At 37.2% G+C, this 16,626-nt stretch overlaps 1 protein-coding gene across 1 annotated transcript in view; it reads left to right on the top strand.

The window, feature by feature from the left end:
• Positions 1-16,626, top strand: part of LOC126251490 (arf-GAP with dual PH domain-containing protein 1-like) — a 144,242-nt gene that overhangs the window by 69,861 nt on the left and 57,755 nt on the right. Inside the window, exon 5 of the mRNA XM_049951951.1 lies at positions 1,460-1,594. Within this exon, the coding sequence (XP_049807908.1) occupies positions 1,460-1,594 (135 nt within the window). The remainder of the gene's footprint in view (positions 1-1,459; positions 1,595-16,626) is intronic.

Genomic DNA, 16,626 nt, shown 5'->3' with positions numbered 1-16,626 from the left:
CCACAGTATCTATACCAACCGCTTCACCTAGGCTTTTCTGTCCTGCAACTATCCCACAAATCTTATTTGCAAATAGTCTTCTAGGTAGTATCTTCCTCTCACCCTCTGGCTTATACAGTTCCCGCTTCAAAAAAAACTCAGCAGCACCACCTGATCACCCTTGATTGCCTCAATACTTTACTCTGCCGAGACTATGACTTTCTCAAGTCAAGCCCTGAAATGAGATCCTCTCTCCCTGATATTCTTATCACACCTTTCACTGTAACCTTCAGTCGTTCTCCTAACATCCCAGTCAAACATTATGGCATTTCCAAACCATTACTCCTATCCCAAGGTTCCCACCCTGCAATCATCCCCACTGTAAAACTTGCCCTATGCACCCACCCACCCACCACCACCCATTCCAGCCCGACCACTGGTAAATCCTAAAATATCAAAGGCAAAGCAACATACAAAATAACACGTTGTTTATCGACTAAATTGTATCCACGACACAGTGTCTTTATGTAAGCATGACCACCACTAAACTGGCAGAGTGCATGAATGGGCATAGAACAACTCAGTACCATTTGCTTAACACACACTACAAATGGCTCAAGGGACATGAGTGCTTGCTATTTCATATAGGCTATTTTGATTCTTCCAGCCAATACTACTTTCCCTGAACTTCATAAATTGGAATTTCCTTTCCAACATGTCCTTGTGTCCCAACACTCTACTGACCTTCATCTCCGTTTGCACATCACTGTTATCGTGGTGAGTGCTTATCAGTGTCAGACACTAAACACCAATTGTACATTTATGTAAACAGATGACATTTTCATTAAAATCTCCAGAATAATAATCATCTCACAGCAGTTTGAACACACTCTGAATGTCACAAGTGTCAAAACCTTATGGATCCTTAGTGCGAAAATAGTGCACCTGTTACATATTTGTCACATAAAAGAGTGTTTCTTTTTACTTCTTCTAAACACTAAGTAACTTGTTCCAAAACCTAGGTAGTTTGTCTATTTTAACTTTTATATGTGTCTCCCTTCTAAAGGTACGTGCTGGCCAGGAATTCCATCTCATAATTTACTAGTTTTCTCAATTTAATTTCCTTTAATACAAAACATGACTTATTTTTTGAGGTTTTTCACATTAAAGAAAGGATCTTGTCGGAATTGTTAAATTTTGTCCAGGTGTAATAGAGTACAAGGAACATTATTTTAATTTGAACAACCTGGACATCCAACCAGACGGAAAACAAAACAGTTATTACTTTTCTGTTCAGCAGCTGTACACAGTAGATGTAATCACTGTAAACGTTTGGTCTTATAACAAAAGTAAATGTTGTAATCTTGCTATAATTAGGTGTCACCTAACTTTGAAGATGGGACATTAAAATGCTTGTATAGAATAGTTAGAGCCACATTAATAGTTAACAATAATCTAAGTTAATGTGTATTATTTCAAGCTGGTAGATCATCTAACCAAGGACTTTGCAAGAGAAGGTTGGCTGTGGAAAACTGGTCCAAAAAGTTCAGATTCATACAAAAAACGTTGGTTTACTTTGGACAACAGAAAACTTATGTATCATGAAGACCCTATGGTATGTATAGCTTATTGTATGTTACATGTAAATCAGGTTTATTATATGTAATACTTGAAACAATTTTTCTGTGATTGTCATGTTTCTATTATTGTACGAAAAACAGGGAAACGTGTACAGTAGAAGCTAGAACACAGTAAATCGTCATTGATTTAGAAACTTTTGCATTATTAGTTTGCTTACATACAGTTTGCATACTTTAAACTTACATGAAAAGTTATATTCTATTGTGATTAACTTAATTAACAGATACTGCTCCTAAAGAAGTGCAGACTTCTTCATGTAAGCAGAAATAATTAACTTTTTACAATACATACACTGGAAGCTCTAACCTGTAGGCCTAATCTCTGCAGCTTGTAAATAATGAAAATTCATATAGTGTAAAGTGCGGTAAGTGATTTTCTTCTATTGTTAATCATGTAATGAGTGTGGCAATGCATAACGAGTGTGGATGTTGCTCAGGACAGCCAGTCAGAAGTGTAGATTGTGGGCTGGATTTTCACTGGGATGACTTTAGTGGAGAATTTAATGGGGAATATAATGAAGCTCTCCCATGGAATTGCCAGGTTTTGGAAGGAGGATGAGACAGACACTGAACAGGAGGCCAAGATTTGTGCCCTTCAGGCTGAATTAGAACACACAAAATTTGAACTCAGTAGGTTGAAGATCATGGGAACTGGGTAAAGGTAACTAGCAGTGAATGAAAGGGAATTTGAGCTTACGGTATTGAATAATTTTGACTTGCTACCTAAGGTATAAGGGGAAGAGCCTCGTCCAACTATAGGTCACAGTTGGATACAGCAGAATTTTAGCAAAGGAACTTGGTGTAGATCAGTACCAAAAGAAAGTAGGAAGAAAAGTGTCTTTCTGCTAGGTAGTAGCCATGGGAGGGGCATAGGCTAGATGGTACAGGACAAATCAGGAACAGGGTAGCAGGTCACAAGTATTGTCAAGCAGAGTGCTAGCCATAGCTAGATGACAGAAGACATAGGTAATTTTTCAAAGCTTGTGACGAAGAGGATCGGGTTATTGTAGTTGGTGGAGTGGGGAACAGCCTGACTGATGACAGGAATTACAGCATTAGGGGTGACCTAAATGAAATAAAAATAATAGCTACACATACAAATGTGAGTTTTGTGGAGGTCCTATAGCACCATGACCAGCCGTGCGTTAACCCTGAGTTGAGTGGGCTGCTGCTGACTGAAAGGAAATATCATATGGATGCAGTGTCTGTTTCTACATTTGAGAGATGGGGATAGGCTAGACATGGCCTACACCCAAGTAGGAGGAGGAGGAGGAGGAGGTTGTCTAAGCTTGTCGCAGAAAATGTACAGTGTGTCACTCTTACACAAAGCGATTACTGATGTCAGAGAGGTATCATTTTTTACACTAAAATCAACATTCAGGCACCTTGCTTTGAAAGAAGTTAAAATAACAGAAGGGTCACACAAAACACACAAGGCTGCACAGAAAAGCAAGGGTAGCTTATTTCATCTGAATATTAGAGGACTGAGTAATAAGTTAGAAGAGCTGCTTGTCTGTTTGGAAAATTTAGAGATCTCTGAAAAGATAGACGTCTTGTGACTGAGCACCACATAACCATGTGGGTAGAGAAGGTAAATATAAAAGCTTACACTCACCATCTGACTCATGTACGGCTATTATGGGAAAAGGAGGAATTGTTACATATATTAAGGCAGAACACAAATTCAAATGAAAAATATTTTACTCTAGAGTGTAACTGAATATGGGTCTTCCTTGGGAAATTTTGAACTGTTTGTGAGGAATCTTGATTCCTTACTACGATGTCTATCAGACAGCACATTTTCTAAAGGATTATGATAAGATAAATGATCTGGATACCTTATTTGGATCCTACAATTTGATCTCAGTAATTGGTTTTCCATCACTGGTGGATAAAGACAGTAGGACGTTAATAGATAATGTTTTCTTTCATTAATGTCAAAGTAAGGAAATAACTGTATACCCAGTAACAAGAGCTCTCTCTGATCAAGATGTAAATTTAGTTAGGATAAATGAGATAGTGCCTTATAGATACCCCTCAGTGGCAGTCAGAATAATTAGTGACTCCATAACAAATATTTTTGAGAATAGTTTACAAGAGATGAACTGGGATGAAATTTATAGTGAACCAAATACTGACATAAAATTTAATCTATTCAATGATAAATTCATACCATTCTTTGAAAATAACTTTCCACGTAAGCTGATTAGAAAAATCATAAAGAGTCTTGTAAAAAAACATAAATCATTAGAGGGATTAAACTACCCTGTGAAGGGAAAAGAGAATTGTATCTGTTGGCAATAACAAGTAAAGATCCTGCAGTAGTTGTACACTACAGAAACTACTCAAATTTACAAAGAAAACTTATTAAAAGATCAAGGAACATGTAAACTACATCAGAAGTCAGTAATTTTGACGCCAGACTTATAGAATGTAGTGAAATGAGAGGTAGGACAACCAGCCAAAGGACAGAATAACGTCACTACTGACTGAAGAAGAACTGCTATAAAAGTAGAGCCAGAGGTAGCAAATGCACTTCATAATCATTTCTTTTATGTAATAGAAAATGTAGTGACAAAAAGTTCAAGAGAAAAATCACAGCAGTATGTTGAAAAAAAAAAAAAAAAACCTCATAAAATTCTGTTATATGAACATATCACCAACCTCTGCCTCTGAAACTAAGAAATAATATATTTCCTCAAAAATATAAGCTCATATGGATTGTTCCCAACAAGTACTAAAGATTTGTTGTCATTTACTAAGCTGTCATATCTGAAATACGAGTATGTAATGCATCACTTACTTAAGGCATTTCTCTAGATAAATTGAAATACGCCATTGTAAAATACTTCTATAAGAAAGGTGATAGAAGATATCTCAATAATTACCAAACTGTTTCCTACACATTCATCATTTCATAATAGTTTCCGTAGCTCAGTTACAATAATTTTTGAATAACTTATATTTTAGTAACAATGAAACTGTTCTTTTTTATTCCCCATAGTCATCACAATAAAGTGAAACATCATTTGAATGTTAAAAAACTTTTTATTACCCCAGGCACACATGACAAAAGAAAAATTAATGCTTTCAGGCATGTCACAGTAATTACTCGTTTTGTTTAGCCAGAACTGAGGTGAAGTAGGAAATGTTTGTTCTTTTTGTGCTGCATATTGAGCATTCTTAAAGCAGTTCATAAAATGTGCAGATGCGAACCCATAATGCACAAATGACTGAAATTTAAGAATACAATTCTCCTGATGAATCTCAGGTGACAAGGAGCTATCGGAAATTATATTATCCAGCAATATGTATAAAAATACATTTCACAGTCAAAAAAATTCTTTATCGAGAGTCAAATTGGCTGTTTGAGGTGGAAACTGAATTATATCAACAGCCTTTTTGTAACCCTCCTGAAAGACAGAGAGATTGTTACGTCCAGGTCAAGAGTCCAACAAAAGCAATTAATTAATTTCTGAAACTGGTTGGAAACTGTTACGAATGGAATGTTAAAAATTATTCTTTTTTATTTTCCCAGCTTTAGATTGGTCGATTAAAGGATTTTTGCCACCAAAACACCCCCCCCCTCCCTCTCTCCCCCCCCCCTCCCCCCTCCAAATGATGTACCATGAGGTCCCTGAAGAAAGATATAAAGTTGGAGAAACAGCAATACACTCATACTTATTACTGTCATTGTTGTATATGAATGTGTTATTCCATCAGTCACAACAGACTCTGCCTTTTTTCAAGTCAAAGTGACAGTGTGATTTGCTTGCAGTTCTTTCAGTGTTAGACATAGCAGATGTGGGGATAACAGCAAACTTTGTCTTCACATCAACCATGACTTAATGGCATCTCCTTTACACTTCTATTTGAAATAAACTTCATTGTTGTGTGACTTCCTATGATTTCTTGAATCCGCGTAACCAGATTGAAGAACATTTTAAATCATTAGTGTTCATCTGAGCTGTGATTCATAATACCCAACCTCATAGATATCTGCCAGTAATGGTCCATTATCTCTCATGAGTGATTCTACATGGTTCCTATCACAAGAAAACTCCTCTGAAGAATGTTGTTCATATTATTTATTCAAATCTGGGGGTTTGTGTTGGATATTAATGGCGGATAATGGGACTTTGTGGCCACTCTGTGCAGCAGATAGATAGTTTTTCTTTAACAATTTTGACAGTAAGATTTTATGAACCAAACCTGGCGTTGCACACTGCTTTAACATTAAGCATTAAACACAATAATATTAATTCAGTTTAATCTCCATTGTTATTGTACAATACCGCAAAAGCAAATGATATTTATTATGGATATTAAATGAGTTGCAGATTCGAGTGTACAGTAACTGTGAACAGGTGCTTCAGAGAAACTATCAATGAAATTGAAATTAACTCTACAAATTACAGTTGTGCTGAGTTTACACATGGCTGTCAATCAAGGATATGCACCCATCATGCGCAGTGTGCCAGAGCACAGTGGCGGTGTACCTTTCTTCAGCCGCCTGAGGAGCTACAAATTTGGCAATTTTCAACATTTTTTTTAATGCTTGCAGTGCATCCTACTTGTTAGTCACTAAAATTTTGACAGGGTATTTCTTTCAGTGTATTCATCCTCTATAAAACACTTCAGGGCATATTAGAAAAGTTATTAAAAAGTCAATGAACATGCACATATCTCAAAAATCAGTAATTCCAACAACAGATTTAAGGCTATATGGAATGTAGTGAAAAGAGAGACATGGCAAGCAGCCACAGAACAGGATAACATCACTAATGAACTGATTGGAAGGGCTATATGATGAGTCATGGGTAGCAAATATATTTAATAATCATTTGTTGAATGTGGTAGAAAGTATAGGGACAAACAATTGAAGAAAAAATTACAGCAGTATGTTGAAAAAGCAAACCTCCTAACATACAGTGTATGAATGTGTCAACCATTTTCATTCTGAAACTAAGAAAACTATATATTTTCTCAAAAATAAAAGCTCGTCTGGTTTTGATGGTGTTTCCAATAGAGTATTAAAGATTTGTTCCCATATAATAAGCCTGGTCTTATTTGAAACATGCATAAATCACAATCTGGTATTCAGAAGAGTTGATCTACTGAGAATTCCTTTTGCATGCTCCCTCACCAAATTTTACAAGCATTAAATAACAAAATGGCGCTAGTTGGTATTCTGTGACCTATCTAAGGCATTTGATTGTGCAAACCACAATATCCTAGATAAACTGAGGTATTATGGAATTGATGGAATAGCCAACCAGTGGATAGTGTTATATCAGATTTAAACAACACAGAGATTCCTCTCACTGGGGCGAAATCACATACGGAGATATCCAAGGCTCAACTGTTGGTCCAATACTGTTCCTCATATATATACAATGATCTTCCATCCAATATATGGCAAGCAGAATTAATTATTTTTGTGGGTGGCACTGGCATTTTGATCAATGCAAGCATACATACAGCAACACAAGAAATGGTAAACAGTGTTTAAAAAGTGTCATTGACTGGTTTTCTGCAAATGGTCTCACTCTTAGTTTTAAGAAGACATAACGTATTCACTTCTAACACAGCTAGAGGTAACACACCAGTGATAAGAGTATCACACAGTGGGGAAACAATAAATAGAGTGGAAACTTTAAAAAAAATTAGGTGTCTAAAATGATGAGAATTTCACATGGAAAAAGCGCATTTTAGAACTCCTAAGACTACTTAAATCAGCCACATTTGTGTTTTGAACCATTGCAAATCTTGAGGAGACAAAAACCTGTAAGTTGACACATTTTGCATATTTTCATTCAATAATTTCATATGGAATAATGTTCTGAGGTAACTCATTGTTATGAAAGAAAGTATTCATTGCTCAAAAACGTGCTGTAAGAATAATATGTGGTGCTTACCCACCATCATCTTGTAGATATCTATTTCAGGAATTGGACATTCTGACTACTGCTTCAAAGTATATTTTTCCCTCATGACGTTTATTGTAAATAATCCACTGCAACTCAAAAGGAAGAATGATGTACATGGAACTTCTGAAATTTTCCTGGCGTATTTCTTCTTCTAATAATTTTCAGGTGCACTGTCAGATCCCATCGACATTCTGCCATGATATTTCAGCCCAGAGATGTCAGACCATCTACAGGTGAGTAGACAACTGCTGAAGAGCCCAGGTGCATTAGTGATATTTATGCCGAATCCTGCACATGCAAAATGTGCTGGCGTTTTTTGGCACATGCGTCAGGTGATGACATGTGGGACAACTGAATTGTGTGTGCTGCCCTTAGTGGTGGAAATGAGAGATGATATAATTGAGTACTGAACAACCCCCATTGATTCCACTGTGACTGGATTATTTTGATTATGGAATTCCAGTTTTTATCCAGTTGAAAGCTGTTGTCACGATTTATAAGATTGTAAGCAAAATGTATTTCCACAGATTCTTTGATTACTGAATCGCAAAAACCGGAAAATAGAGCTAAAATTTTAGCTCTGTTATATTCCATTGAGCATCCCATGGAAATACAATGTTCTACTGCTGCTCATTGGACAGCTCGTGTTATCTGGCATATATTTGCAGCACCATTTTCAAGGGAATTTTGTAAATACCCACTTTTCTCAGTTGTAGGTTGTCTGTAATGGATCCAAACAGGACCAAGCTCTTTGCTGGTGGGTGGAAGAAAATCTTGATTTTATTTTTCCTAAGCAATGTGTCTATTTTAGAAGACACATTCTCAGCATTTTGAAGGATACTATATGATTAGATCATCTCTAATTTCCACCATTGAAGGCAGCATACACAACTCAGCTGTCCCACACAAACCAGTTGTCCGACACATGTCATGAGCGCAGCTGGCTCTTCAGTAGTCGTCTACTCACCTAAAGATTGCTGGATGTCTCTGGGCCGAAATATCGTGGCAGAAGGTCGACAGGATCTGGCTGCACACCCGAAAATTATTAGAAGAAAAAATGATGTACATAACTACAACACCAGAAGGTAAAATGACATTTACAACTCCACATTAAGTTTGTCTTTGCAAAAAAAAAAAGAAAAAGAAAAAAAGAAAAAAGAAATCTATAATACTGTAACTAAAATTTTTGATTACTTAGTGATATAAAAGTCTGACAGACAGCAACGTAAAGTTTGAAAACACTCTGAAAAAGTTTCTTCTTGACAACTCTTTCTGTTATGTAGCAGAATTCCTATTATTGTAATGTGTAAAATGCGAATGGTGTGAATTATTAACTCACATCTGTAAAAAAGAAGAAAGAAAGAAAGTTATAAGTGTTTAGCATGTTGCCATACACTTGTACACAGAAGAGCCAAAACATTATGACCACCTGCTTAATAACTTGTTTGTCTGTCTTTGGAATGGACCACCTGCTTAATAACTTGTTTGTCTGTCTTTGGAATGAAATACAGCACTGATTCTGTGTTCACGGATCCAACAGTTCATTGATAGGTTTGTGAAGGTATGTGGCATTGGAAGTCATATAATTCACTTAAATAGCAGACCACTGACTTTCAAACGTGGTGATAGCGCCCGATAGTGACCAAGATGGGTTACATGGGAGTTAAGTCAGACGAATTTGGTCACCAAGACATCTTTGAGTTCACTGTAATGCTCCTCAAATCACTGTAGCATGATTGTGGCTCTGAGATACTGACATTGATGCTGCTGGAAGATGACATCGCTTCAGGGAAGGTATCAAGGATGAAGGTATGAAGGTGGTTTGCTGTCGTCAGCCGCTCCAATGAGCCTACACGCATGGTGTATTGCAAGTTCTGAGCCACCATTTGCCTTGATGATGGCATTTGTGGAGACTACCATCAAACTACTGTAGCAAAAATGTGATTCACTTGAAGAGCCGACGTGTTTCCATTGATCAATGGTCAAATCCTGATTGTCCCATGCCCACAGCAATTTTAATTGATGATGTCATTGGGTCAACATATGAACACTTAAGGGTGATCTGTTTTGAAACTCCATGTTCAACAATGTACAATGAACAGTGTGCTCCGAAACAATTGTGCGTCCACCAGCATTGTGCTCTTTCGGCAGAGATGCCACAGATCACCATCTATCCTACTTTACAGAGTAGACAAGCCTCAGAACCCCACATACAGTGAAGAGTCATGGATGTCCAACCTTTTAGCACCTGGTGGTAATTTCACTGCTCTTCTACCTCCTTCCATAGAGGCTCATGACAATAGCTTGTAGACATTCAACCAGCTTTGCCATTTGTGAGATACTTGTTCACAGGCTTTTTGTAATAACAATCTGTTCTTTGACGAAGTCACCTATATCAGTGGATTTCCTCATTTGCAGCACATATCTTTGCTAGGGTGACTCCCATCCATCTCTGCTGAATTTACATACTTTTCGTAGTGTGTCATATGCCTGCAGCATCATTAGTCAGCATCCTGCCTCTCAGTGGGCAGTGGTCATAACATTTTGGCTGGTCAGTGTATTTACAAATTAATTTGTGATTTGACTGTTAAATGACTCATTGCACAGTGTTATGATTTAGCATGCAGAGTGATCTTTTGAACACGAAACTAACCAACATAGGTATCACTATTCTTTTCCTGGACTCCTATTCAGGAGGATAGCAGTTGAAATACTGATACAGTTTTCTGATTTCCCTAAATTGCCCAGAGTAATTGCTACGATGGTTCCTTTGAAAGGCATGGCCATTTCTTTCTGTGCCCTTTTCCAATCTGAACTTGTGCTGTATTTCTAAGACCTCATTGTTGAAGAGATGTTAAATGCTAATCTTCCTTCTTTCTTCCTAGGTTTGATGCCCCATTGGTGCATTGTGCCAGACTCTTTTCCTCTGCCTTTAATTGTGCCCACATTCCTCTGAGCTGAAATACTCTTGGTTAATAATGAGTCCCAGTGGGCTAAGATGTGGACAAGTGTATCTTAGTCTCTCATTAATTCATGCTGTCTCTTGTAGTTGCCATCAGCCAGCTACCTAGTCTGGTGTGACAAATATGTCCATTGCATCTGTTTTTAATTATGTAACATGTCTGAACAGTGTATGGGCCCAGAGGATGGAAGACCCATTTACTGTTTCATGAAAAGTCTACTGACTTGAATGACATGCAACAAACATAAGTCTGGAAAATCAGTCTAGCAGAGAACTCCTATATATTCTGGCTGCTCACAATATTTTGTGTGTGCTGGTCAAATACACAGTGGAACTGCTTTTGAGAATCCCTATTTGAACATAGGATAGATAGAGATGTAAGCTCTGCTGACTAGCTTTCAGAATCAGACATAGCTTGTGTTCTATGGACAAGTGTCGTAATAAATTGTTGTGTTGAGATGGGTGACAACAGTTATGAGCTCATAAATACAGTTAACTATTTGCTACTTTGTCATACACACTCTAACCCAAAGGACGATAAACTTTTCCTTGAAACATGACCTCCATACAAGGAAGTTCTCCAGTTGTTTCCCACTTCCATAGTAAAATAAATGCTAAGATGGAGACTGGATGATTTATAAATAAATGAAGTGTTGCAATCTCGGTGCAAGCATGTCTGGACATTGTATGGTGTCCCACACAGACATGGAATCTTTCACACTCTGGGTTTTCATAGCCTGAGGTTGTCTTTTATGAATGTCCGTCAGAGGATGGAAGACACACGACAAAGAAATTACCTGCATATCTCCAGTATTGTCAGACTGACACATTTCTTACACAACTCACTACTTGGTTCTCTCACATCAGTGTTAGTTTGTACTATTGTCTTTTCCTAGTGCTATTTAAATATTATTTTTGTGTATAATTTTTCAGGCCAACTTTCAGCCTATTACTAACAAGTTTAAAAGTAAACAGTACAGTGTCATAATCAAAATAAAAGTGAATGATTCATTGACATGTATTCCTTCTGTAATATTCCAGTCTAAGGGTCTGTAAACTTGACTGTCAAGAAAAGTTTTATTGATATGGAATCTCCTTGTCTGACTTGTCATAAAATTCTGATGAAGTTTAGTGGAAGCTGTAGTGTTGACATGTGTGTTCTTCAGTGTGCTAATATAGGCTGGGTCATTGTCTTGCTTCCCTAGTGCTGTTGCTACAGAAACTGAATCAGTAATTTTCTCAAAATCTATGAATCCTAGAAAAAGTGATGATTTAAATTCATTGCTTTCTCACGACTTGTAGATTATTATCCATCAAGCTGTATCCATCTCTAAACTTAATTTGTTGTGTTTGGTTAAAATCCAGAGTCTTTTGTATATGGTTGGTGATGATATTAGTGAGTAACTGTAGGAGACTGTCATCTCTGACTTGTTTCTTGTGAAGTAGAATAATTAAAACAGTGTTGCTGTTGTGGGTAATTTTCTTCCTCCACAAACATTCAGTAATTAACTTTGAAAATTCATTTTGTATGATTTACTTTTTCTCCATTTATAACCATTTCTATTGAAAAACTATCGTCTCTTGATGACTTGCATTTCTAATTGCTTTGTCACAATATCAATAATTAACCATCTTTGTTTCTGATATGTCTCACACGTTAGAAAATATTTTTTTGACATATTGTAATTCTTGAACAATTTCTTTTACTTGGTTGCTTTTACCACTAGCTTCCGAGCTCTTGCTCTTTTTCTAATAAGAATACACATTCTCACACATACACAGCCACACACACGCCCAAATGTACATGCTCATGGTAGCAGTGGTTGCATGTGTGAATGTGTATACTCGTATCAAAACAAGAGCAAGGGCTCAAATAGTATAGTTAACTGTTTCCTATTATGTGTTTGCGCACCACGCACCTGTCCTCTATAGGTAAATGGTTGCCTTTCCCTTTTTTTTCGTATTTTTTTCATCCAGGAATTTCCATTATTATTTTACCTATTGTGTAATGTTGTTTCTCATGAAAAACTTTTGTTATATAAGGTTGGTGCATGGGCTCATAGTGTTTTTCCATAAGTTTAATAAACACGACACCGAGCGAGGTGGCGCAGTGGTTAGACACTGGACTCGCATTCGGGAGGACGACGGTTCAATCCTGCGTCCGGCCATCCTGGTTTAGGTTTTCCGTGATTTCCCTAAATCGCTCCAGGCAAATGCCGAGATGGTTCCTTTCAAAGGGCATGGCCGACTTCCTTCCCCGTCCTTCCCTAATCCGATGAGACCGATGACCTCGCTGTCTGGTCTCCTTCCCCAAACCAACCAACCAACCAATAAACACGACAGGTACACATAACGGAGACGTAAGTCACCAATAATATATTATCAGACTTCTATATAATGAATTTCATGGGACCATGAAAATTAAGTTGTTGTACCAGGGTTAGTGTTATAATGAGGCTTTGTTGTCGTGACTCAGAGTGAGGAGCTATGTTTTCATGGCTGAGAAGTACTTTTCTGATGAAAAATAACATTAAAAGACAAATAATGAAACACATTTTGTTCACTTCGTGTACAGAAAATTTCACTATTTTCCTTTGTTTATTTTTTGCTTAAAGATTCTCTAGTGAATATTGTCTTTATCTCCTCTAATGAAATCAGTTGCTGCACTGAAACACTGGGGACTGAAGATGCTACTTGTTGAATGGTTTCCAACTGACCTATTAGCTCCATCAGAGGAGGGGATTCGCACTTATCACATGACTGTCATCATCAGTTTCTTCAACAGGCAAATTACCCTTTAACTCCTCGATAATAGATTCGTCGATATATGCTTCAAACACCAATGCCTCACCATCCACTGACAAGTATTCAACTACTGAAGCATCTTTGGTTTAACCAGTAACTGCTGAACAAATCTCCAGATCATTTTGAATATCATCTTGCATCATTTTATCCACCACAACTTTCGCACCAACATCTTCAGTTTCAGAAATTCTTGCATTTTTCCAGCAGTTTACGATCACATTCAGCTGTACACTGTTCCAGGAAGTAGCAATCATGTCACAAGCCTGCTTCGCATTGAAACTGTAGGGATTGCTCATCTTTCTATGTTTGTGATCACGTTTTGAACTAAACGTGAATGGTATTTTGTCTTCAAGTTCTTAATCATCTCCATATCTAATGGCTGAAGATTCGAAGTACAGTTCGGGGGGAACATAGTTCAACATTCTTCAGTGCTGGCATGTTTTTATGCGCACTACAATTATCAACCAGCAATGCAATTTTCTTATTCTTCATTGACATCTCTTGATCAAGCGAAAGCAGCCATTCACTAAAAAAAGTTGACGTTTTCCATGCTTTTCGATTTGCCATGTAATTGACTGCAATAAAAGAAATCACATTTACAATACAACTGTAGCAAAACATTACAGCCAAAGCTGTAGTGTACAGAAATTACTTATAAATTAAAGGAAGGTAAAATAAAATGTATGTGTCCTCTTACCTGGTAAATTTATTACATTTTGAAGCACCTTGGGTTTGCTGATCATCCAGTCACCAGTGGTGTCAATTTGTGTGTCCCTGATGTGTTGCTGCAGAGAACAGCAGTTAGCTGCACTTTAGGCTGCTTCCCTCCTTTACACCTTTCTCCTCTAGAGGCCATAGTCTTCTCTGGCACCAGTTGATAAAACAATTCTGGCTCATCTGTGATGTACAAGTTTTCAGGACTGTATTTTTCTAACAGTTTACTCATGGTGTTTTTTCTCCAAAATTCTGCATCACCTAAAGGTACTGATTTTTCTTCTCCTGAAATCACTTTAAAAATGATCCCACACATATCCTTAAATCTTTGCAACCATCCATTACTTGCCTTCAAATTAGAATCGCCAAGCAACTTAGTGAAATCTAAGGCTTTTTGACATATCAACGGACCATTAATTGGTACATTCTGCACACACATCTCATTAAACCACCACAGTGTTGCACTGTCCACATCATCATCAGCAGCATTCTTTTTCTTGAAGGGTTAAATTTGCCAGCTACAAAACTTTCTTCAATTTCTTTTTGTTTTTAAGGAATGTAGCTGATGTTGATTGTGTAAGTTCATATTTCCTCGCCATGTCTACTTGTTTCATTCTGTTATCAATGTCTTTGAAAGTTTGTGAGTTCCAGCCGTTGCCCAAATCTTAGCGAAGTCCAAAGCGTTTATATCAACTAAAAACATTTACAGATTGCAAAAATCACAGAGATAAGCTGCGTATGAGCCCAACGAAACACTTCTGTCTGCTACAGAAGCCCAACAATGGACAAACTAAACACTCATTCAAACAAAGGAGCTCTTTGACATTTGCCGCTCAGCACAGCTCGCCCGTGTTAGAATAAATACAGTACTGTAGTATGCAGCGAAGCTTCTGGAAATAAAGCGCTGGAAGTCTAGTAGCTAAATAAACAATACCTACCGCTATAGTGAGCTTCTTAGAAGTAGGAAATAGTAAATTCCTTGAAAATTTGTCTTCATTATAACACGGTATTACTAAATTTCCTTCATCAATGTAATGAGGGGTAATTAACATAATACATAAGGAAATCAACTCTGACCATATAAAGTTATCACTGTACCCAGCTTTATAGTTGCATTGGTAATTTTTATACGGAGGTTTGACTGTATTCTCCTTCGCTGCGTACTACAGTCTGCCAGCACTGGAATAACTTTTTGATTCCACAACCAAAGATAATTTTTCTATTCTACAGCCATAAAAGTCATGTGGTTTTGAGGTGAAGAATTCGTCAAGCCATGTTCAGAGTGCTTTTTCACTCAGAAAGGAAGTTCCTTGAATAGAGAAGGGAAAAGCTGAAAATCTGAGGGCACAAATCAGGTGATGGGTGCAGGAGGACTTCCCAACCCAACACCTGTGTAGTATTTCTTGTCAGTCTAGCAGAATGCGAGCTGGTGTTATAATTCAAACAGTCTTCTTGGTCACTATTCTTGGATTTTGTCTGCAAGACATCTCAGTTTTTGACAATAAATGTCAGTAGTGATGGTTACAGCTCGAAGAAACAATTTTTAGTACCTCACATCTTCACTGTTCCACCAGATGCATAAAATTACCTTTTGTGGATGTGTGCAGGTCTTTGTATGGAGAGTTGCTGCTTTATTTGGGCTCAGTCATTCCTTTCTTTTCTATATGTTAGCAGAAAGACATCTCTCATCACCAGTAATGACACAGGATAGAAATGGTCGGAGCTGTTCATAAGCCAATTGATGATGAGCAATCAGAGATGCACATAAGGTCATCCACTGATTTTTATGATATTGGCTTAGAGCCTGGGTACCCATACACTCAATTTTTGAACCTTTCACATTGTATGCAAATGTCACATGATGAGGTGGGATGATCACACAGTTAATCACATTTGCAAGTTCTCAAGCACAATAGCATGGATCATTGTGGATTAATGTGTTTGAACAGTCTTCATCAAACCACAAAGGTCTTCTTGAATGTTCACTAACGTCAAAATGATCCTCATAAAATGAGAAAACTATTTTCTTGCTGTGCTCTAGCCAGTTGCGTTGTCCCCATACATAGCACAAATGTTCCTGGCTGCATCCACGGCTGTGACCTCTCTGTTGAAATCAAACAAAAGACTATGTTGGAAATGTTCTGCTCACTATCTACAGATTACAAAATGACAATATATAAACTCTCATAGCAACAGTGAACTGCAAATAAAAATGACAACCAATAAATAAACTCATAGCAACTGGAATACAAACTTGCAAAACAAAAATGCTACAAACTTATGTGCCAACCTAATACTTCTGACATCATCCTCATGACATTTCTGAGTAGAGTCATGTAATTCAGCATTTCTGCTGAATTCCTACAATGGCTGGATTGAGATTATCACCTTTCCTCTGATCTTTGTGTTTAAAGAGATATCAATATGTAACATTTACACAATCTCAAACTTCCAAAATTAATAGTTGAATGTTGTAGAGCCAAGGAAACAAAAAATTTGAAAATAGTGCTCAAAGAAATCACCATGAAATTCTGGGCACAACAGAGCCTAAATTACTTTAAATATTTATATAGTGTATATAGACATAAAATGGAAT

This window comes from Schistocerca nitens, chromosome 4 (genome assembly GCF_023898315.1).
Source record: "Schistocerca nitens isolate TAMUIC-IGC-003100 chromosome 4, iqSchNite1.1, whole genome shotgun sequence".
Classification (NCBI taxonomy): domain Eukaryota; kingdom Metazoa; phylum Arthropoda; class Insecta; order Orthoptera; family Acrididae; genus Schistocerca; species Schistocerca nitens.
This window is presented reverse-complemented; position numbering and strand designations above follow the sequence as displayed.